General features: G+C 36.8%; 2 protein-coding genes across 2 annotated transcripts in view; one reads left to right on the top strand and one right to left on the bottom strand.

The window, feature by feature from the left end:
* Positions 1-990: 990 nt before the first annotated feature.
* The window catches only part of PRMT3 (protein arginine methyltransferase 3), a gene marked incomplete at both ends in the record, with an annotated part of 141,017 nt that continues 116,720 nt past the window's right edge, over positions 991-25,287 (bottom strand). Inside the window, 3 exons of the mRNA XM_079709186.1 lie at positions 991-1,100; positions 20,125-20,212; positions 20,409-20,459. Of these exons, the coding sequence (XP_079565312.1) occupies positions 991-1,100; positions 20,125-20,212; positions 20,409-20,459 (249 nt within the window). The remainder of the gene's footprint in view (positions 1,101-20,124; positions 20,213-20,408; positions 20,460-25,287) is intronic.
* Positions 7,450-8,750, top strand: LOC307056331 (heterogeneous nuclear ribonucleoprotein A1-like; the record flags this gene model as incomplete). The annotated part of the gene is made up of 1 exon (XM_079709031.1): positions 7,450-8,750. The coding sequence occupies one exon, from the start codon at positions 7,450-7,452 to the stop codon at positions 8,410-8,412; it is 963 nt and encodes a 320-aa protein (XP_079565157.1). The 3' UTR covers positions 8,413-8,750.

Below are 25,287 nucleotides of genomic sequence, written 5' to 3'. Positions count from 1 at the left end.
CCACTTCTCCTTAAAATTTCTGTTATCTTAAAAATGATTCCTTTGTTAAGACTTGTTTTAAATGCTTCTGATTTTATAAAAGGCTTTAATATATTGAAATGTCACTTTATAATGCTAATAGTTGCTGTATACATTTAATTGAATGTTTTCTGTTCTGCGTTTCAAACTGAGTCAATAATTGTAAATGACACAATTGTATAGAGTGATATAAGTATATTAACAGTTACATGTTTAACTTTGCACATAAATCTAGTTTGAAAAAAGTATTAGTAAATAAGTACATATTTATCCCAATCTTTAAAAACTTTTATGAAACCTAGGATAAATGCATTGAAACTAGATTTCCTGGGCAATACTAGAAAACTATATGACTCAAGAATATTTGCAAAGAGAGAAGAAGCTAAAAAATGAGAACAGAATTATGTGGCAATCAACTAAGCTGTCTTCAAATACAATTTGTGTGGTCTCGTTTCCGTATTTTAGTCCCTTATGCTTGCTCTTTTAATGTATTATATCCTGATATTCTAGCAAATACAATTAAAACTACTCCTCAGAAAGGAAATCTGCAATAAAATATGTAATACCTTGTATACAGTTACTAGTTTAATACAACAACATCCAAATAGCTAATCAATTACCAGTATTTAAAATTTATAGTAAGAAACTTATTAAAAACAACAAAAGACTATCTCTGTTCCAAATTTAGGCCAATTTAAATGACTTTCAATACAGGTAAACTCAATGTAGGCGTTACATTTGGTTAAATCTCACTGACCAGACTCCCAAGAATGTGATTATGGCGGTGGATCACCAGGATCAGGCAGTGCCCTCCTTAGCTGCATCCTCAGATTCCTGCCATGCTTCTCTCCTACTGAGGAGGCTCAGGAAAGGACCCATCATCCATGTGCTCACATAAAACCCTCCCTCCCCTCCCTACCCACCCCTCTCCTACAACAAAAACTGCAAAGTAGTTGTGCTTTTGTGGCCTTTTCACTGGAGATTATAAGTTTGAGTTGAATTATCCAATGTGAGGGTCACAATGAGAGACCGTGGATCTTTCTTATTCTTGTGCACTGTGATCTTTCCTTTCAAGGCTTCACCTATAGAAGAAAGGCAAAAAGTGTGTTTCAGAATTCAAGGAATACAGTGTAGCAGAAAAGTAAGAGTAGACCTAGTATTGCTCTTTTTTTGTTGTGAAACGTTTCACTAATTTTTTTTTAACTTAAAATTTTTTAGGGCAATTTTACATTTAATTTTTGAACAAAACAGATCTAACTTACCCAGCACAAGTGTCAAATGCTTGTGGAAGAGTAAGCAAAACTACAGTGGTCACTGCAGGGTTGGGGGCTGTGTTATTGGACTCCTCAATATGAGCCCTTATGGTGCGTCCTGGGCATAAGAAAAAAATAAAACATGGCCCCTGCCCTCAAAGAGTTCATGGTCAGGGGTGAAGAGAAATAGCTACATTAACAATTATACAACAGGTATATGTCTAAAGTGTGCTGGAGGTGAGGATTGGGGATGGTCGGAAGGCAGTAAAAGGCAAAGTTTCACAAGAATTAACGGATGAATTATCTGAGGACTAAAGTCAAGGTTACCTTAACGAGCGTACATGGAGCAGCTTTTAAGTTAGAGAAAACACGTATAGAGAGCCCTTGGTGAATGGCATTTTGGGGAAATGAAAATTACAGCTGTGAAAATTTAAATGTGTATTTTATAGAGGCACATGACAAGGCTGTTGGCCTTTAAGGTACTCACACCGTAAATATAAAACAGAGCTTACACAGGTAAAAGAGTGAACACAAAAAATACAAGGCAAAGAATGATTCCCTAAAAACTTATCCTGTATGTTCCAAATTTTGTTTTACTCCAAAACGGAATTATATCTATGTGCTTTTCTGATTATAGATACTTCTCATTTTAAGTTTTTTCATTTATTTACCAACAGCCATTGAAAAATAAAAACGAGATTGTTAAGTTGTAACTAATCACCATTCCTTGCTTTAATAAGAGTAAAATCACAGCAAATACTATCAGGTATAGCTTTGAAAATCTGGATGGGTACAGTGAGGCTCCATATAAAATGATTGTGGAATCTATATAAAACTATCAAAATACTGAATCAATATCTTATTTTAAAAAACCCTGCAAATCAAATCCCCCACATTAAGGGCTAAAGAATCTGAATGCTTTTCAATATGGTAGTGAAATAACACAGTAAAACACAGCAGAACCACCTCATAGTTATACTTCAGAGAATAAAGATTCCATTACTGATACATTCTACACAGCCTGTAAAAAAGGCAAGGCTTATATAGTTTAATACAAAATTATGGAATTAGAGTAATGGAAAAAATAATGTGGCCCAAGATGCAGTCTATGTAACCTAAATTTTATGTGTAGGTGTTATGTTAATATGTACATCTGGCTTTCTTTGGCTTCTGTATCTGACCTATTCCTCTATATTACTAAGAAAATGAAAAAAAAACTACATCACACACCAAGCTCATCAACAGCCTGACAAAGATTACCCGTGAGGTAGTTCTACAAACTCTGTAGAAAGTTCAGGTTAATTATTAGACAATAATAATTGCTAATTATTTATTTAACACTTATTTTGTGCTAGCCCTATTCTAAAGCCTTTAGGTGATTTATCTCACTTAATGATTACAAAATATCTCTGTGAGGTTAAGTATGTTTCCCTCACTTTACAGATGAGAAACAAGGTTCAGGAAGGCTAAGCAATTTGCCCAAGGTCATACCGCCAGTTAGGGAAGAACCAGGATGTTAAGCAGGGCAGTTTTGATTCCAGAGCCCATGTTTGTCAACTACAGTCTAGTACTTCCCTATCTCTACCTGAAAATTGATTATTATACTTTTAATACACTTTAATGGACATGAGGCAGTCAAAATTTTACTACTCTATGACATTATTTGTAAAAACATTTAGCCACTTTATAAAAATTTTACTAATATTAAATTTTATATAATAATTTTTATTCTATAACTTTAATAAGCTATAATACATGTTTTCTTGACCATTAAGACATTAACCTAGGGAAGAAGTCATAAGTATCTTCAACAAATCCAAGAGATTTTCCATTTTCGAATATGTAGGCAATATTTTCTTGTTTCTATTTTTTACCAACATTTAAAAATTGTTATTTTATACCAACAGTCATATCCTGAACTTATCATTTACTGATACTAAAATTGGAAATGAGTAGCTGCTCTACGATAAACTGCTATTGGTTTTATAAGTATATGACAGAAAAGAGTAATTACCAACTTGGTTATTAGGTTTAAATTACTGTTACTGAATTATCAACACAAGTTAACAAGTGTTGGATTTTACACATTAGTGGCTTGTTAATTCCTTCCTATTTATAAGCAATGTGTCTTAGTGTAAATTACTTAATTTAGTTGCTTCTTTACAGTAGTTCCTATGTATGAAAAGACAGATAATGTATACTTGAGATATAAAAATAATGACATGATCTCCACAGACCCAACATCAGGCTGGAATCTTACACAAACCACTGAAACCCCGTATTATGTCCCTCCAATCACATCTCTTCTCTAACCTCCAGTGGTAACCATGATTCTAATTTCTTGTTACCATTACCTGTTTAAAATAGTTCCACTTCACAGAGATGTATCCTGTATTAATAGACTGCTATTTATTTGTTATTCCATTAAATTATTTCCAGTTTTTTAATTACAAATAATGTTGCTATGATTACTGTTATATATGTCTGTTGTGTCCATAGACAAGAGTTTCTCTAGGATGGAAACTGCAGGATTTTAGGACATACACATGCTCAAATTACCATATAATGATAAATGGGCCTTTACTAATAAACTTCATCTAGTCATAGAAAAAGTCTCTTAACTACATAAGAAGAGTAACTTTCTTTATTGAGAGAATCTTTATCAAAATCTGAAAGCAAATATGATAAAAAGCAAACACAGCAGCATTTAGATTAAAGTGAGAACACAGCAAAAATACCACTATCACTACATTATTTAACATTATTCTTGAATGTTCTACACAATGCAATATGACATAAAACAGAAATTAAGAATACAGATGTACTACTATTATGGGGGAAAAAAGAGATACAATTAATTTCAAATGTTATTTTCAGGGAAAGAGTTCCATAAATCTTCACTGAGTTCTCTTGAGACTTTAACTAAATACTGATCTCTGTATGTGTATGGTAAAATTTCATGATTTTGAGCAAAAGAACAACTCCTAGGGAGCAATTAGCTGAACAATTCCCAGAGCTCACACAGGCTGCGAGGTCTGAGTTCCAAGCAGCCAGAATAGAAGGAACCTGTTGAACACTTCTGATGATTCACTAGAGACACCAGATTATGCTTTAGCATTACACCACCCAAAGAGTAAAGGTCACACCACTGCTCTCTAACAAAGCTTTAAAACATTTTTTGTAAAGATCAAGGTAATCTTTAAATAACTTAATTGCCTGCCAAAGCAAACTTCACATACTTTTTAAAAGATAGTAACCAAAATCCAAACATTCAGCAAAATAATGCTTCTAGTGTGTGACATCCATTTTAAAATGTCTAGATTTTTAAAGAGCTGCAAATTGAGGCCTATAAGCAGAAAAAAAAAAAAGTTACAACAATAACAAAAACACATCAAGGCACATCTTAACTTCCTGAAAACCAGTGATAAAAAGAATAATCTGTAAAATATTCAGAGAAAAAAACACATATTACATATAAGGGAAGATAGAAAAGAGTGATCTCAAAATTTTCATCAGCTTGGGCTTCCCTGGTGGCGCAGTGGTTGAGAGTCCGCCTGCCGATGCAGGGGATACAGGTTCGTGCTCTGGTCCGGGAGGATCCCACATGCCACAGAGCGGCTGGGCCTGTGAGCCACGGCCGCTGAGCCTGCATGTCCGGAGCCTGTGCTCCGCAATGGGAGAGGCCACAACAGTGAGAGGCCCGCGTACCACAAAAAAAAGAAAAAAAAATTTTTCATCAGCTGGACACATCTTTGAAGTGATGAAAGAAAACCTGTTAAAAATTCGATATCCAGCAAAAATCCTTAATAAATGAAAAATAAGAAAAAAAATTTTTTTCAAAGAAACAAAAGCAAGAAATTCTTTTCCAGGAGGCCTGCACTACAAGAAATGTTAAAGGAAGTTCTTCAGACAGCAGGAAAATGACAACAAAAAGAAACCTGGATCTATACAAAGGAATAAACAGTGCTAGAAAATAGTAAGTACATGGTAAATATAAGATGTTTTTTCCTTTTTAAAATTTATTTAATAGATAATTGACTGTTTAAAGCAAAAATAGTAACACTGTATTGTGGGGTTTAAAACATTTGGGGAAGTGAAATGTTTTTATAAAAATAGCACAAAGGATCAGAGGGGGTAAACAGAAGAGTATTGTTTTAAGAGTCAAAACTACAAATGTAGTGGTATGACATCATTTGATGTTAGTCTGTGATAAGCTACAGGTGCATGTTTGAAACTCTAGAGCAACCAGTATAGAAACAAACCCAAGAGTATAGCTAATTAGTCAAGGGAGGAGATAAAATGAAATAATAAAATATAAAGTCACAGGTTAAAAGTAATAGGAAGGAGAGGGATAGTCTACATAAACATTAATCAAAAAGAGGCTGGAATGGCTATATTACTTTCACACAAAGTTGACTAAAGGAAAAAAAATAACTAGAGATAAACAAAGACATTTCGAATTGATAAGTTGTTCACTTCATAAATGAGACATCATAAACTTTTGTGTGCATATAATTACAGAGCTTCAAAATGCATGACACAAACCTGACGGAACCATAAGAAGAAACAGACATATCTACAATCATCACTGCAAAGTTTGCCTCTCCTTTGTTGATAATAATAACAACTAGACAGAAAATCAGAAAGAATATGGAAGACTTGAACATTATTAACCAACCTGACCTGGCTGACATCTATAGAACCAAGATGGATCATATACTGGTTCATAAAACAAATCTTAATACATTTAAACATACAGACATACAGAATATGTTCTCTGACGAAAACTGAATGAAATTAAAAATCAGTAACAGAAAGATACTTGAAAAATCCCAAAATATTTAGAATTTAAACAGACTTCTAAATATTCCATAAATCAAAATAAAAATCTAAAAGAAAATTAGACAGCATTTCGATTTGAATGATTATGAAACACACGTAAAAACAGGTGGCCGATAGCTAAAACAGTGCCTAGAGGAAAAACTGATAACTTGAAATGCTTATATTAGAAAACAAAGAAGACAGATCCAAAGGTCTTCGTTGGGGAATTCTATCAAATATTTAAGTAAAAGTAATACCAAATGTACAAAAAAATAGAGGAGGGAATACTCCATAACTCATCTTTTGAGGGCAGCATTATCCTGATACTAAAATAACTTTTTTTGTTTTGGATTTTAGAATTTTATTTATTTTTTTATACAGCAGGTTCTTATTAGTTATCCATTTTATACATATTAGTGTAAAAGAAGATAAATTTATTAGAAGAAAAGTACAGGTAAATATCACTTACGAAAAAAGATTCAAAAATCCTTTGAACATACACTAATATGTATAAAATAGATAACTAATAAGAACCTGCTGCATAAGAAATAAAAAAACATCCTTTGAACAAAAGAGAAAAATCATGATTGTCTCACGCAAATGTAGAAAAAGCATCTGACAAAATTTCTTTTTTTTTATTGGAGTAAAATAGTGACAAAATTAATTTCTAACAACTTTCAGCAAGCTAGGAATAGAAGGAATCTTCTTCAACCCGATAAAGAAAATCTATGAGAAACTATAGGTAACATCATTATTTTTTTTTTTTTTTTTTTTTTTTTTTTTTTTTTTTTTTTGCGGTTAGGCGGGCCTCTCACTGTTGTGGCCTCTCCCCTTGCGGAGCACAGGCTCCGGAGCACAGGCTCAGCGGCCATGGCTCACGGGCCCAGCCGCTCCGCGGCACGTGGGATCCTCCCAGACCGGGGCACGAACCCGTGTCCCCTGCATCGGCAGGCGGACTCTCAACCACTGCGCCACCAGGGAAGCCCCAACATCATTATTAATGGTGGAAAACTGAATGCTTTCTTCCTAAGACTGGGACTGAGGTAAGGATGCTCATTCTGACCACCTCTAATTAGTATTCCGTTGGATGTCCTAGTCACAGCATTAAGATGTGGGGGAAGAAAAAAATATATAGACTGGGGGAAAAAAAGTAAAACAGTCTTTATTTGCAGACCATATATGGTGTTAACAAATAGAAAATCCTTAAGCAATATTCAAAAAAAAAAAAGCTACTAGAACTGAAAGGATTAGCAATCTCAGGATATAAGATCAATAAAAAAATTAATTGCACTTTCTGCTCGTGGACGCCGCCGAGTAAGCACCGTTAACGTCTCCCTCGCCCCCCTCCACTGCCGTCATGTCTAAGTCAGAGTCACCCAAAGAGCCCGAACAGCTGCGGAAGCTCTTCATCGGAGGTTTGAGCTTTGAAACAACCGATGAGAGTCTGAGGAGCCATTTTGAGCAGTGGGGAACGCTCACAGATTGTGTGGTAATGAGGGATCCAAACACCAAACGCTCCAGAGGCTTCGGGTTTGTCACATATGCCACTGTGGAGGAGGTGGATGTGGCCATGAATGCAAGGCCACACAAGGTGGATGGAAGAGTTGTGGAACCAAAGAGGGCCGCCTCAAGAGAAGATTCTCAAAGACCTGGTGCCCACTTAACTGTGAAAAAGATTTTTGTTGGTGGCATTAAAGAAGACACCGAAGGACATCATCTAAGAGATTATTTTGAACAGTATGGGAAAATTGAAGTGATTGAAATCATGACTGATCGAGGCAGTGGCAAAAAGAGAGGCTTTGCTTTCGTAACCTTTGATGACCATGACTCTGTAGACAAGACTGTCATTCAGAAATACCACACTGTGAATGGCCACAACTGTGAAGTAAGGAAAGCCCTATCTAATCAAGAGATGGCTAGTGCCTCATCCAGCCAAAGAGGTCGAAGTGGTTCTGGAAACTTTGGTGGTGGTCGTGGAGATGGTTTTGGTGGGAATGACAACTTTGGTCGTGGAGGAAACTTCAGTGGTCGAGGTGGCTTTGGTGGCAGCTGTGGTGGTGGTGGATATGGTGGCAGTGAGGATGGCTATAATGGATTTGGTAATGATGGAAGCAATTTTGGAGGTGGTAGAAGCTACAATGATTTTGGCAGTTACAACAATCAATCTTCCAATTTTGGACCCATGAAAGGAGGAAACTTTGGAGGCAGAAGTTCTGGCCCCTATGGTGGTGGAGGCCGATACTTTGCCAAACCCCGAAACCAAGGTGGCTATGGTGGTTCCAGCAGCAGCAGTAGCCATGGCAGTGGCAGAAGGTTTTGATTACTGCCAGGAAACAAAGCTTAGCAGGAGAGGAGAGCCAGAGAAGTGACAGGGAAGCTACAGGTTACAACAGATTTGTGAACTCAGCCAAGCACAGTGGTGGCAGGGCCTAGCTGCTACAAAGAAGACATGTTTTAGACAATACTCATGTGTATGGGCAAAACTCGAGGACTGTATTTGTGACTAATTGTATAACAGGTTATTTTAGTTTCTGTTCTGTGGAAAGTGTAAAGCATTCCAACAAAGGGTTTTAATGTAGATTTTTTTTTTTTTGCACCCATGCTGTTGATTGCTAAATGTAATAGTCTGATCATGACGCTGAATAAATGTGTCTTTTTTTTAAATGTGCTTTGTAAAGTTAGTCTACTCTGAAGCCATTTTGGTAAACTACCCCAACAGTGTGAAGTTAAGAGTTCCTTCAGGGTGATGCCAGGTTCCATTCAAAATTTATTTACAACCTGCTTTGGTGGAGAAGCTACTGTCTTCCGAAACCTTGGTGTAGTTGAACTGACAGTTACTGCGTTGTGACCTGGAGTTCACCGTGAAAAGGGTCACCCAAGCCAAGTCATGGAGTTTTTTGATTATTAATATATGATTGTTGGCATATCCTATGCAATATATCTAAATTGGATTATGGTACCAGATATAGATGAGAATAAAGCTTGTGTATCATCCATTATCATGTGTAATAAATAAACAATTTAATACGCTCTTGAAAAAAAAATTAATTGCATTTTTACATGTGAGCAATGAAGAATTAGAAATTGTAATAAAAAACCACAATAGCATTTACAATAGCATTGAAAAAGCATGCAATACTTGAGATAAATATAACAACATATATGTAACATTTAGTTACATCAAACTATGAAACACTGCTAAAGATGATCTAAGTAAATGGGGAGATACGTTTTGCTTGTGGATGATACTCAGTACTGTTAAGATGTCAGTTCTCCCCAGAGCAATCTATGGATTCAACACAATCCCTATCAAAATCCTAGTAGGATTTTTTTTTGCCAGAAATTAATAAGTTGATTTTAAAATTTATATGGAATTTAAGGGATCTAGAATAGTGAAAACAATTTTGAAAAAGAATAAAGTAGGACTTATATCATCTTACAAAGAAGGTGTCTTACTGGCATAAGAAAAGACACAGATTAATGGAACAAATAAAGCTCAGAAATAGACTTACGCATATATGGTCAATTAATTTTTGACAAAAGAGCGAGGATAATTAAATGAGAAAAGCATAGTCTTTTCAAGAAATGATGATGAGACAACCTAATACAAATTTGGGAAAAGATCAACTATTATTCTTAAAATCAACGTGAAATAGATTATAGGCCTAGCTGTACTGACAAAATTATAAAAATTTTAGAGGAACCATATAGGAAAAACTTTGATGTTAAGATAGCAGAGATTTCTTAATTAGGACACAAAAGCACAGACTTCAAAAGACCTTAAGAAAATGAAAAGTCAAACTAGGAATTGGAATAAAAATATTAGCACCACATACATCTGACAAAGAACTTGTATGCATATATATAAAGATCCTTCCAACTCAATAAGATGACAACCCAATCAAAAATTGAGCAAAATATTTTAAAAGAAACCTCATCAAAAAAGATGTACAAATAACCAATAAACATATGAGAAGATGCTCAACGTCATTAGTCATAAGGCAAATGAAAATTAAAAACACAGCTGTCACGACATATACATGTAACACAATGACTTAAAGTGACTGCCCTTTTATATAAGTGTTGACAAAGATGTGGAGCAAATGAACCATCAACAGTGGTAGGAATGTTGAATAAGCACAGTCACTGTGAAAAAGTATGCCAGTTTCTTATAAAGTTAAATATATATTTACCATAAGACCCAATAATCCCACTCCTAGGTATCTGCCCAGGAGAAATGAAAACATATGCCCACACAAAAACTTTTACATGAATGTCCATAGCCATTTTATCCACAATGGCGCTTAACTGAAAACAATCCAAAAGTCTAGCAGCAAGTGGATGCCTATGTAAATTACAGTACGTCCATACAAAGGAATACTACTTGGCAATAAAAAGGAACAAACTACTGATATACAGATGAATTTTTAAAATATGCTAAAAGCAAAGAAACTGGAGTATATTCTGTATAGTAACTTTGATATAAAATTCTAAAAGAATACTAACGCCTTAACTATTAGTAATACTGATACACAGTGATACAGAGCAGATCAGTGGTTTTCCTGGTCTGGAAATTGAAGCTGGGGATGACCAACTCTAGTGGGGATGACTACCTGCAGAGGGGATCAACAAGGAAACTTTTTAGAGTGATATAAATATTCTATGTCTTAACTAGGGTGGGGTATACATTTGTCAAAATTCATTAAACTGTACAATTAAAGTGTGTGAATTTTTTTTTTTCTAAGAGATTGCAAGTTCTAGAAGGAAGACTTTTTTTGGGGGGGCTGCGTTGGGTCTTCTTTGCCACGTGGGCTTTCTTTAGTAGTGGTGAGAGGGGGCTACTCTTCGTTGAGGTGCATGGGCTTCTCATTGCGGTGGCTTCTCTTGGTGCAGAGCACGGGCTCTACGCATGCGGGCTTCAGTAGCTGTGGCTCACGGGCTCTAGAGCGAAGGCTCAGTAGTTGTGGTGCACGGGCTTAGTTGCTCCGCGGCACATGGGATCTTCCCGGACCAGGGCTCAAACCCGTGTCCCCTGCATTGGCAGGCGGATTCTTAATCACTGCACCACCAGGGAAGCCCTAAAATGTGTGCATTTTTACTGCATGTAGATATAAAATGAAGCTCTTTTTAAAATGTGGTGGCTCAGGAAAAAATTCATAGATAAATAGAATATAGTAGAGAAACCAAAAGATCCATTATGGAGATTCAGTACATGGTAAGCGGGGCATTTTAACTCACTGAGGAAAGGAGTCAAGAGAAATGTGTAAATATAGTAATACAAAATTTTTTAGTATGGAACCAAAGTCAGAAACCAAAAGGAAAAGGTTGAAGATTTATTTATACAAAAATGAAAAAATTCTATAAAGATACTTTAAAGAAAAGCAAATTACAACGTTACTTTCACTTCTTAGAATAGCAAAGATTTTTTAAGAAAGTAAATTTTCACTCAATTCCTTAGGATGGATTACGAGAAGCGGAATACTTTTTAAAAAAAGGCATAACGTGTGTTCCAGTTTTACATTCCTGCCATCTTCATCAATATTGGGCGTTATTAGAAACCAAGCAACAACAGAAAAAGAATGAAAGAAAATGATAAAAACATCTTTGTTATTTAGATAAACAACAACCAGAATCTGCTTTGATTTGCAATTCAGTGATTATCAGTAGTGATGGGTATTAATATTTCAAATGTTTAACCACCATCTAAAAAGAAATCCTCTGAGCATTTACCTTTAGTGATCTTCTTGTTGATGTATATGAGGTTTTGTTGCAAATATTTCTTTTTAGTGCATGTGCCCTAACGGTTGCTGCTCTTTAAGTTGCTTTAGACATGTTAAAAAAAAAGTTAAGTTGGCTAGTTTGTAACTGTCCTATTCAATCAATTCAATTAGTGTACGGTCAAAATGGAAATGTTCCCTGGTGCCTATAAAGCAGGTTATCTAATTCTGCATTTCAAGTTTAAAGAATATATTTAAGTGGTCTATGTACCCCTTAATTTAAAATATAGCCCAACTCAAGATGAACTGGCAGTGGATAATTTTGTTAAATTTTCACAAAAGAAAAAATTTTAAGCACCAATATTAAATTAAAATATCTGAATAATTAAAAAGTTATAACATTAAGGGACTTCCCTGGTGGCGCAGTGGTTGGGAATCCGCCTGCCAATGCAGGGGACACAGCTTCGATCCCTGGTCCGGGAAGATCCCACATGCCACGGAGCAACTAAGCCCGTGTGCCACAACTACTGAGCCCGCGCTCTAGAGCCCGCGAGCCACAACTCTGAAGCCCACGTGCCTAGAGTCCGTGCTTCGCAACAAGAGAAGTCACCATAATGAGAAGCCCGTGCACCCCAACAAAGAGTAGCCCCTGCTCGCCGCGACTAGAGAAAGCCCGTGCACAGCAACGAAGATCCAATGCAGCCAAAAATAAATAAATAAATTTATTTTTTTAAAAAGTTATATAACATTAATTGTCTTATAAGCTGATGCTGTAATTTTCATGTCTTAAAATGAAATACCAGTAAAATAATTATTTCTGTAATAACCTTTTTTTCAAAATGGGGGTGCAAACAGCACTTATTTAAGTTAATTAAATAGCACGAAGGGTCACAGTAATAAATACATAGTTCACACTGCTGCACTCACTTCAATTGTTCAAGCCTGACTAAAGTGCCAAGGCAGTGGCTATAATACCAGAATAGATCAGAGTAATTAATCAGTGTCAAACAGATATAAAATGACTGATGCTGTTAAGTGTGTATATTGTGGTGAGAGCTGAAAAGGACACTCTCTATGGAACTGCGCTATATCACTTTGTTTTTATCATCGGCAGACAGCTATTAGTAAACCACAAAGCAGCAGTGCAGTTCAATCAAGAACAAAACTGATTTCATTTCAATTCTGTCCTAGTCATTTTTTAAAATTAAGTTTCTTCCAGAGCAATAAAATTTCATTTCCCCACAAGGGGGATAAATAAAAAATCATTATTATCACTATTAAAGCTTAGAGTTAAAAAGTGAAAGAAAAAAAAAAAGAAATGGATTCTCTATCACATAAGACCTTACTAATAATAGAGAAAGAGAACTAAACAGCCTGATTTTAATAATATTTTTCAAAGCCAAATCACAAGAAAAAGATCTGAATTTTTTAAATAAATACTGCCACATAAGTTTTTACAATAAAATTGTACATTATTTTTAAAGGAAAACAAACAAAAAAACCCTGAATTTAAAGTAAGTGTTCTTTAAATCCTTTAAAAGTATTCATCCTGGAAGTCTTGTCTCTTAACTCCCACAACGCAGGAAGTTCTCAAATGTTGTAGAGTACTTCTTTTGGAACTATTGTTAGAACTAGGCTGTGAAAACAGCAACAACAATAACAACAAAAACCCAAAACGAAGCAAAAACGAACTAGGCTCATCATTTTATAGTTCCCTTGTGCTTTTGGCCAAATGTAAAATTCTTAGACGTCTGAGAAATTCCCTATTCACACTGTCTTTTCTTGCTTTCCAAAAATCCAGTCTACCCCCAACGGTAGATTTACCATTCCCAAAAAAAGATTTATCATTACTGAAGATATTAACACACACACACACACACACACGGCAGAATAACTGTACAGCTATGTATACAGTATTTTATTTGTTAAAAAAATCTTGTCATATTACTTTCTGGATAGTAAAATAAGCGGTACATACACAGCAAATTGTCCTGATTAGACTTCTGGCTTTATTTAATTTTATCTAAAAATTTTACATGCCATACAGAGTCAAAAACTACTTTTTAACTCAACAACAGAGAACTCTCTTCAGCCATGCCGAAACTTCTGAGAACATCAGAGCTGACAAAATGGGGCAACCAAATACAGGAGCTAGATAAATGCCCTTGGCATGTGTCACCCACAGTGATGAGAGGAAATTAATTTCAGTGACAACACGTATTACTGTACTTATTCATTCGTTCAGCAGGATATTTCTAATATGCCAAATACTACACCAGATAAAAAAGAAGTGAGAGAGGCAAACAACTCATCTTCTATTAGAACCTTTTACCACAGCACACTGGTATGTTCTAACACAGATGTATGCATGAATTGATCTGGAAGAACAAAGAACAGAGCAGTTAACCTTCTAAGGACAACGAGGAAAGATTTACAGAAATAAGCTGGGTCATAAAGGGAAAAGTGGAATTCATCAAGTGAAAGAGGTAAAAACAGTTTCCTAGGTAGAAGAATATCTTAGATAAAAGCAAGGAAGAAAAGACAGGAAAGTTGGCTAAAAAACGAGCAGTAGAGCTGGAGCATATGATGGGCTTATGTGGGGTTGTGACAGGGTGGGGTTGGAAATGATGAAAAATGGTCAGACTGTAAAGGGCCAAGGTAAGGAATCTGGATTTTATCCTGGATATCCTGACAGTCCAGTGTGGGTTTTTAAAAAACTAACTTTATTAAGGTGTAATTTATATACAATAAAACTGTAACATGTGCAGTTCAATGAGTCTTAGTTATATCTCACTCTCATAAACTTTTGCCTACCTAAGTCTCAAGATTCTTTCTTATGTTATCGTCTAGAAATTTTACAGTTTCAAGCTTTTATGTTTAGGTCTATCATCCATTTAAAGTTGGTTTTTATATATTTGGTGTCAGATAAGAACTGAGATTCACTATTTTCCTTTATGAATATTCAGTCATTCTAACACCATTTTTTGAAAAGACTATCCTTTTCCCATTGAGTTTACATTGGCCCTTTGGAAAAATTTGAGTATACAAAACTGAGACTCTGGATTTCCTATTGTTATATTAATCTATATATCTACTTTTTATATGCCAAGATTATACTGCCTGGGTTAATGTAATTTTTAAGTAAGTTTAGAATTCACATAGTATAAGAATTCCAATATGGTTCTTAAAATTGTTTGGCTACTCTAGGTCTTTTGCATTTGGTATAAATTTTAGAATCAGCCTGTCAATTTCAACCTTGCTAAATTCACTTACTAGTTCTGTAGTTTTTTTTTGGTAGATTTCTTAGAATTTTCTATGTATACATTATCTATAAATAACAACAGCTTTATTTCTTCCTTTCCAATGGCTTTTAATTCTTTTTCATTTCTTATTGCACTGGCTAAGACTTCCAATATAAGAGTGTAGGAGTGGTGAGACCGGACATCCTTGCCTTATTTCAAACTTAGGGAGAAAGCATTTAGTCCTTCTCTATTCAGTATGATGCTAGCTACAGACTGCATGGATGCCTTTTGTCAGGTTGAGGAAGTTCTCTTTTATTTCTAGTTTGCTGTACTTGTCATGAATGAATATTGAATTTTGTCAAATGTTTTTTCTGCATCCACTGATATGATCATGTGGTTTTTCTTCTTTAGACTGTCAGCATGGTGGACTGCATTACAAGATTTTAAAATATTGAATTAGCCTTGCATTCCTGGAATAAAACGCACTTGGTCATGGTGTGTTTTCTTCTTATACATGTATGCTGGATTCAATTTGCTACTATTTTGTTGAGGATTTCTACATCTATATTCATGAGGGACACTGGTCTGCAGTTTAATTTTCTTGTACTACCTTTGTCTAATTTTTGGTATCAAGATAATACTGCCCTCATAAAATTAGCTCTCTTCTATTTTCTGGAAGAGACTATGTAGAACTGGTGTTATTTCTCCCTTTAAGTCGTTGGGAGAATTTGCAATGAAGTAATCTGTGCCTGGAGAGTTGTCTTATGGAAGGCTTTTGAGTCTGGCTGCTGATTTTGTAAATAAAATTTAATTGGAACACAACCACACCCACTCATTTACCTATGGGTCTGCAGGTCCCCACTGCTGCCACTGTTACTGCTGCCACCACTGTAGGATCACTTGGGGGCTGCGATATGGGAGAACAGAGAAGAAACATAGAAAAGAAAAATGGGGATTTCCCCCCACTCTCTCTAAGCATTAGGAGACCCCTTCCCCACTCCTCAAGCTAGAATCAGAGGGCTCCTTTGGCAGCTCTTCCTGTCTGTGCTGAGGCCCTCTTCTGAGTTTCAGGCTGTCTGGAGTCCAGGCTAGGGGATACTGAAGGAAAACTAATCACAAATTTACCACCAGTTCAGTGGTACTTCGAATTCTGGTCATCTTCTCCAATTTATCTGCTATTATGTACTTTTCAGAGATTTCAAAGAGCTGTTCCATGCATTCTGGTTTTAAAGCTGCGTTCAGTGAGACAGATGGGATGAATGCACTTATGTCACTGGGAACCAGAATTACTGTCTTTATATTTCCCATAAACAGCATTTAGTTAGTTCTTGCTTTTATTCTGTTTATTTCTGCCTTTTAATTGGCATGTTTAGACTATTAACATTTTTTAAAAGACTTAACTTTTTAAAGCAGGTTTATGTTTACAACAAAACTGAGAGGAAGGTACAGAGACTTCCCATATCCCCCGGCCCCCACACATGCACGGCCTCCCCCACTATCAACATCACTCATTGGAATGGTACTTTTTTTTTTTTTTTTAACCAAGGATGCACCCACACTGATGATACATCATAATCACCAAAATTCTGTAGTTTACCTTAGGGTTCACTCTTGGTGTTACATATTCTAGGAGTTTGGACGCATGTAAATGACATATATCCATATTATAGTATCATAAAGAATATCTTCACTGCCCTAAAACCCTCTGTGTTCTGGTTATTTGTATCCCCTGCCCCTAGCAACCACTGATCTTTTTATTATCTCCATAGTTTTGCTTTTTCTAGAATGTCATTATCACACATCACATAGTGTACTGTATAGCCTTTTCAGATTGGCTTCTTTCACTTAGTAATATGTGTTTAAGATGCCTCCATGTCTTTTCACGGGCTCATAACTCATTTCTTTTTAGCACTGAATGAAATTCCATCATCTGGATGTATAGACTATTCATATTTAATATAATTATCAATACGTTTGAATTTAAGTCTACCACCATACCTTTTGTTTTCTATTTGTCCATTTGGTTATGTTCCTATCTTCTCTTGAATTGGATAGTCTTTTCAGGATTCTATTTTATCTCCACTACTAGCTTATTCTTTGTACTCACACATTTACCATTTCTGGCATTTTCCACTCCTTTGTTTACAGTGGAATTTTCTAAATATTGAAAATTTTGGTGATATTTTCTTTCCACTTGAAGAGCTTACTTTAATATATTTTGTATTGTTGGTCTGCTCCTCTCTCTATGTTTTCTTTTTCTCTGGTTAAAGTTTTTTTTTTTTTTAAATTATCACTGCATATCAGCAATTTGTTTATGATGTGTCTTGGGGTTGTTTTCTTTGTGTTGATCCTTCTTGGAGCTCACTCAATTTCTTGGAGTTCACTCAATTTCTTCAATCTGTGAGTTACAGTTTTTATCAAATATAAGAAAATTTTATCCATTATGTTTTCTGCCCCTGCTTCTTCCATGGACTTCTACTATTATGTTTAAGGTTGAACGCTGCATATTTTCCCACAGGTTACTGTGGATACATTAATTTTTTAAAAAAAATCTTTTTCCCCCTCTCTGTGCTTCTTTTTGGATACATTTTATTGCTGTATCTTTATGTTCTCTGATCTTTCCTGCCGTTAACTCCATCAAATGACATTTTCACTTCAGATGTTGTAATTTCCATCTCTAGAAGTCCTATTTGGATTGTAAATATCTTCTCATATTTTCCTATGTTCATATAAAAGTAGTTATAATATATTTCAACATGCTTGTGTGCTAATTCTATCATTTCTGGGTTTGTTTCTACTGACTGGTATTTTCCTGCATTCAATGTTTGATTGAATGCTGGCCATGTTGAATTTTATGTCATTGAACATTTGATATTATTGTTCTCCTTTGTTGCTATTAAGGTTACATGCAGTTCAGTTTTTCCTCTTAAGACTTGTTTTTAAGCTTTGTTAAGGAGCATCCAGAGTTGCCTTTACTCAAGGGATAGTTTATTCCCACTACTATGGTCTTTCTGAAATCTCCACTGAATAGAATCCAGAAAGACGCCCCACTCTAGCTTGTTGAAATTTGAATACCCCACAGCCCTGTGTAAATGCTGGGAAATATCTGGTTCACAACTACTCCAACTGCTTTGCCTGACCTCAGGCATTTCATCCCACATGCATACATCTTAGCACTCATCTAAAACTCAAGGGCGTATCTTATGGAGATCTCCAGAGCTCTTTTTCTGACTAGTGTGTACCCCAATACTCTGCCCCAGAACTTCTGGCTTCTATTCATCAGTACTACCACCAAAGGCTTACTATAGCAGGGTTAAAAAAAAAATTCTTGTAACTGAGAATGACCACATTTTCCTTACTCTGAAATTTCCCTTTCAAACTCTCCGCAGGTTGCGCTATTTTAGGGGAGCCTATTGGCCTTACCATTTAAATGGTACACACAATGGCAATGAAAGAAATAGAGAATGTAGATGGTGCCAGAGGGCGGCATTAGAATCATATACCTTCTTCACAGTATTCTGAAAAAGCTGAATCAATTACTCTAAGGATTACTGGGTAAGGAATATTTAGGATTTCAAAATTTCACTAGGCATCAAATAATACTTTGTTGTAATTAGGTAGGAGAAAATTCAAATGCTATCTTAAATCCCCCTCAAGATTAAAACATGAAAGAATTAGTATTGCCCTTAGAATTTTAGCATTAAGACAACAAAATGGTTACAGTGAGGAAAAAAAGCAGTGTTTTCAATTTTCCCAAAATCAATCCAAATACCAGAGCTAAACAAAAAACAAAACAAAGAAACAGAAATGAGGATGTGTTGGCTTCATTTCAGTTTTGCTGTGCTCAAGCTTTCTAGAGAAAGAGAAAATGACGCCATCAAGGTTTTATTTCCATAGCACTGCAACCTCAAAGTGAAAAAAATGACAAGGTGCTGCTTTACTCTAACAGTGTTTATTTGCATCTACTAAATTCCTTTATGCCTCAACAGTGAAATCAAAACCACATTAGAATTTTATGAAATATTTTAAACACAAAGAGAATGATTTAATGACCTCTACTCAGCTTTGTCAAATCTTAACATTCTGCCACAGTTCCTTCAGTTTTTAAAAGAAATAGTTCAGATACATGGCACTAAACCCCCTTTGTAGCCTTCCCTGATCCTACTTCCATCCTTCCCTAAAGGGAACCACTACCATGAATTCAGTAGCTACCATTCTTAAGTGTTGCTTCTTATTTTACTATGTGTGTGTGTAAGTACAGCTGTTTTACATGTTTTTAAACTTCATATAAATCATATATTGTAGGAATCATTCTGCAAATTTTTGCTCAGTGTTGCTTTTGAGAGACACACAAATAATTTGATGTTGAATATCTTTACAATGAAGTCTGTTGTACATTCAGTTTTCCTACAGTCAGAAGGCTTTCAGTGAAGATGGGACAAGAAGACTTATATGTAATAAGCAGTTAAAAAAAATTCCATAATCAAATTCTAACTTTTGGAGTTAAATGTGTAGGTATATAAGAACTATAGGTGCTCCTGTAAGTGAACAATCAATGAGATGAATGTAGAATTGGATCAGTCTTCAAACACTATGTAAGATTTGAGGAGGTGGACACAGTGGAGAGCATTCTAGACAAATAAAAATATATTTTGAATATAATAACTACTGAATGACATTCTCTTTAATTTACACTTTACTTCTACTGGTGATATTTCTCTTTAGTCACTTGGAAATGAGAACATTTTCTTTTATTTATATTTGCTACTTAATACGTATTAGCTATCACTTAAAGAAAAATTTTCTGATTTTGTGGTACTCAAAATAAGAGCTACATAATGTCACATATATTTTAACTGGCAGAAATTAAATTTAAATAAAAGTTTTCTTTAACTTACTTCTTTAATGAAACGATATGCCACCTAAAATTTATGTACATGGTAAACTCTAAGAACTTATCTTAGTATGTCATATTGCTTCAAATACAGTGGGCAAAGAAAAAGTGGTTGTAGAATGAATGAATATTGTTTACTTCAGGATGGATAAGACATTTTCCCCCTTTTTCTTTCTTACCTGATTTAACTGAAAATGGCTTTTCCAATAGGAATACTGTTTGTTTCCAGTGTGTTTGGGTACTCTGGGGGCCCGTAGAGAACACGACCTGCATTGGTAGAGTTCAAAAGCACCCAATGAAGTACAAGATTTTTAATATCATGGTACATTAATCTACTACATCTAATACAAGCTCCAACTGCTTACAACAGCAAAATGCTTATGATCAAACACCTTGGGGCACAAAAATAAAATACAATGTATTTCACGTAATTGATTCTTATGAGACAACTTGTGATACTTACCTTGTTGTGGCAATTCTTCTCAAAATATATATCGAAGTAGCCAGCAAATGCCTGTTTAAAAACAAAGGAATATAAATAATTATTGAACTAATTACATAACAACTGATTATACAGTCTTAAGCCATGGCAAATAAGAAACCATTTCCAATATCAGACACTCTTAAACTTATGGCAGGTCACTATTTTTCCTGGAAAACATGATATTAGTAAAAATAAAGTAATATAATTTGGCTTTTCCCTACAGAAACAACATAATAATAAGGGCAACAAGGCTAACCAAATACTCAGTATGTGTTAAATTAGAGAAATGACCGTGGTGGACCACTGAAAGGTGAGAATCTACGTGGAGAAAGGCTCACGCGGCCCCTCGCCCATCCAGACTCTTCCACTGAGATGCTGCCATGTGAGTCAAGCCTCCACACAACTGCAGCAGCATGAAAAACCCTAGGAGCAGAACTAGTATGTAAGTCCAGTCCAGACTGCAGAAACACAGACAAGTAAACCTACATGATTTTTGACTTCAAGGCGCTAAGTTTTGGAGTGGTTTGCTAACACAGCAATAAATAACTAAAACATACTCTTTTATATGAAGCCAGCTCATTTAATTTCTTCTGATCTTGTTCGTCCAATTTTAAAGCACAGTACTATGATTATTTTTGTGATGAGATAAATGAAATTTTAAAATATTACGTATTTTTTTCCTGAAAATAAAAACAAGACTATTCAAATTAAACATACGTGTAGGCAAATACCCAAAGAAGAAACTCCAACGTTAACTCTTAGGTTTACTGTAACAGTTTACAAAAAGGCCTCTAGAAGAAATTAACCTGTTCAATAAATAATTTTCACTTATTTTTGTTTAAAATTTAAATGATACCATTCCTTTTTCTTTCACTAGTGGGACAGGCCTGACTTAATCTATTTTAAAACTGGCATTAAATAAAGCTTATAAAGTCTTAAAAACTGGAAACTGATTACTGAAAAATCACTATAAAGCTAATTACTGTACTTTCCTGCTTTTGTTAAGAATGTGGAGTTTTATTGATCTGTAGGGTTAATGTGGATTGGGCCCAAACCAAATTCAATATTCCATTTATTGTGTTGTTCATCGTTGCTTGTTTCCTCTTTAGTTCTTCTAGGTCCTTGTTAAATGTTTCTTGCATTTTGTCTATTCTATTTCCAAGATTTTGGATCATCTTTACTATCATTATTCTGAATTCTTTTTCAGGTAGACTGCCTATTTCCTCTTCATTTGTTAGGTCTGGTGGGTTTTTATCTTGCTCCTTCATCTGCTGTGTGTTTTTCTGTCTTCTCATTTTGCTTATCTTACTGTGTTTGGGGTCTCCTTTTTGCAGGCTGCAGGTTCGTAGCTCCCGTTGTTTTTGGTGTCTGCCCCCAGTGGCTAAGGTTGGTTCAGTGGGTTGTGTAGGCTTCCTGGTGGTGGGGACTAGTGCCTGTGTTCTGGTGGATGAGGCTGGATCTTGTCTTTCTGGTGGGCAGGTCCACGTCTGGTGGTGTGTTTTGGGGTGTCTGTGGCCTTATTATGATTTTAGGCAGCCTCTCTGCTAATGGATGGGGCTGTGTTCCTGTCTTGCTAGTTGTTTGGCATAGGGTGTCCAGCACTGTAGCCTGCTGGTCGTTGAGTGAAGCTGGGTCTTGGCATTGAGATGGAGATCTCTGGGAGATTTTCGCTGTTTGATATTATGTGCAGCTGGGAGGTCTCTTGTGGACCCGTGTCCTGAACTTGGCTCTCCCACCTCAGTGGCAAAGCCCTGACGCCTGGCTGGAGCACCAAGAGCCTTTCATCCACACGGCTCAGAATAAAAGGGAGAAAAAGTAAGAAAGAAAGGAAAGAAAGGAAAGAAAAAGAAAGAAAGAAAGAAAAAGAAAGGAAGGAAGGAAAGAAGGAAGAAAGAAAGGAAGAAAGAAAGGAAGGAGAGAGAGAGAGAAAGAAAGGATAAAATAAAAGATAAAATAAAGTTATTAAAATAAAAAATAATTATTAAGAAAAAAAATTTTTTTAAGTAAAAAAAAAAAAAAAACCAAAAAACGGACGGACAGAACCCTAGGACAAATGGTGAAAGCTAAGCTATACAGACAAAATCTCACACAGAAGTATACACATACACACTCACAAAAAGAGAAAAAGGGAAAAAAAAATATATATATATATCGTTGCTCCCGAAATCCACCTCCTCAATTTGGGATGATTCATTGTCTATTCAGGTATTCCAGAGATGCAGGGTACATCAAGTTGATTGTGGAGATTCAATCCGCTGCTCCCAAGGCTGCTGGGAGAGATTTCCCTTTCTCTTCTTTGTTCGCACAGCTCCTGGGGCTCAGCTTTGGATTTGGCCCCGCCTCTGCGTGTAGGTCGCCTGAGGGCGTCTGTTCTTCGCTCAGACAGGACGGGGTTAAAGGAGCAGCTGATTCGGGGGCTCTGGCTCACTCAGGCCGGGGGGAGGGAGGGGTACGGAGTGCGGGGCGAGCCTGCTGCGGCAGGGGCCGGCGTTGCACCAGCCTGAGGCGCGCCGTGCGTTCTCCTGGGGAAGTTGTCCCTCCAGCACGGGACCCTGGCTGTGGAGGGCTGCACAGGCTCCCGGGAGGGGAGGTGGGGATAGTGACCTGTGCTCGCACACAGGCTTCTTGGTGGTGGCAGCAGCAGCCTTAGCGTCTCATGCCCGTCTCTGGGGTCCGCGCTGATAGCTGCGGCTCGCGCCCGTCTCTGGAGCTCCTTTAAGCAGCGCTCTTAATCCCCTCTCCTCGCGCACCAAGAAACAAAGAGGGAAGAAAAAGTCTCCTGCCTCTTCGCAGGTCCAGACTTTTCCCCGGACTCCCTCCCGGCCAGCGTGGTGCACTAACCCCTTCAGGCTGTGTTCACACAGCCAACCCCAGTCCACTTCCTGGGATCCGACCAAAGCCCGAGCCTCAGCTCCCAGCCCCCGCCCGCCCCGGCGAGTGAGCAGACCAGCCTCTCGGGCTGGTGAGTGCAGGTCGGCACCGATCCTCTGTGCGGGAAGCTCTCCGCTTTGCCCTCCGCACCCTTGTTGTGCGCTCTCATCCGCGGCTCCGAAGCTTCCCCCCGCCGGCGTCCTGTCTCCGACAGTGAAGGGGCTTCTAGTATGTGGAAACCTTTCCTCCTTCACAGCTCCCTCCCACTGGTGCAGGTCCCTTCCCTATTCTTTGTCTCTGTTTTTTCTTTTTTCTTTTGCCCTACCCAGGTACGAGGGGAGTTTCTTGACTTTTGGGAGGTCTGAGGTCTTCTGCCAGCGTTGTGGGTGTTCTATAGGAGCAGTTCCACGTGTAGATGTATTTCTGATGTATCTGTGGGGAGGAACGTCATCTCCGCGTCTTACTCTTCCGCCATCTTCCTCAACTCCTCTCCAAATTCAATATTTAATCTTGAGGTTCATTATACTTTAGATACCAAGAGAGAATCAAAATACTATATAATTCTGTCAAACTGAAAAACCTGTATAAGTCTCAGACCAATCCCTAAACTGTGTATGTGCAAGAGAGACCCAAAACAGTATAGCAAACTCTTAGAGAATGGAAATGAGATTTGAACCATTGTCTGCCAAGACACTGCTGACAGAACTTATATTTTGACTTTGGATGGACTGCCTGTTAACAACAAACATCAACACTGTCCAGATGATTATAACCCAACTAAGAGTCCACAATATCCAGGATACAATCCAATATTACTCAACATACAAAGTCCAGGAAAATGTAACCAACTCTCAAAAGAAAAGACAATCAACAGATGCCAATGCTGAGATGACCCAGATGCTGGTACTATCAGACAAAGACTTAAAGCAAATAACTATGCTGGTATAAGTTAATAGCAATGACATAAAATAAACACACTGAAATGAATCAAAAGATAGGAATTCTCAGTAGAGAAATAGAAACTATGAAAAGAGAACCAAATGGAAATTTCAGAACTGAAAAACACATAACTGAAACAAAAAACTTCCTGGGCTGAACTGCTGATTTGCAGAATGGAGATGATAGAGGGGGACAAGGTCAGTGAATCTGAAGTTAGATCAACAGAAATTATCTAATTTTAAAAAACAAGGGGAAAAGACTGAAATAAAATGCCCAGAGCCTCAGGGACCTGTGGAACTAACATACATGTAATAGGAGGTCCAGATGGAAAAGAAAAAGATATTGGAACAAAACAAACAAAAAAACCCCCAAAACAAAATCCTTTCAAAATTCTATATCCAGGAAAAACATCCTTTAGGAATGAAGATAAAATAAATGAATTTTCAAGTGAAGGAATATTAAAAGAATCCATTGCCAACAGGCTTTTTAGAAGACATTTTAAAGGAAGTTCTTCAGGCTGATGGGCAATAATACTGGAAGGAAACCCGAAACATCAAAAATGAGAGAAGAACGATAAATAGTTGGGTAAATATAAAATACTATGTTTCCCCTCTGAATTCCTTTAAGATACCTAAGATTTTTTAATGCAAAAATTATAACATCATCTGGTGGGGTTTTCAATGTATGCACACGTACGCACAAAGATCAGTGTAGGGGGGCTTCCCTGGTGCCGCAGTGGTTGAGGGTCCGCCTGCCAATGCAGGGGACACGGGTTCGTGCCCCGGTCCAGGAAGATCCCACGTGCCGTGGAGTGGCTGGGCCCGTGAGCCATGGCCGCTGGGCCTGCGTGTCCAGAGCCTGTGCTCCGCAACAGGAGAGGCCACAACAGTGAGAGGCCCGTGTACCGCAAAAAAAAAAAAAAAAAAAGATCAGTGTAGGGGGTGGAGGGGTAGGAGGGAGGAAGAATGAAATCCCACCAGTATATACAAGTGTTTATAAAATCTGGAAATAAAGAAGGTTTATTTTTAAGTATCATAAGCAAGGCAGA

This window comes from Hyperoodon ampullatus, assembly GCF_949752795.1.
Source record: "Hyperoodon ampullatus genome assembly, chromosome: 7".
Taxonomy (NCBI): domain Eukaryota; kingdom Metazoa; phylum Chordata; class Mammalia; order Artiodactyla; family Ziphiidae; genus Hyperoodon; species Hyperoodon ampullatus.
The sequence above is the reverse complement of the archived record's forward strand: the minus strand, read 5'-3'. Positions and strand labels throughout refer to the sequence as shown.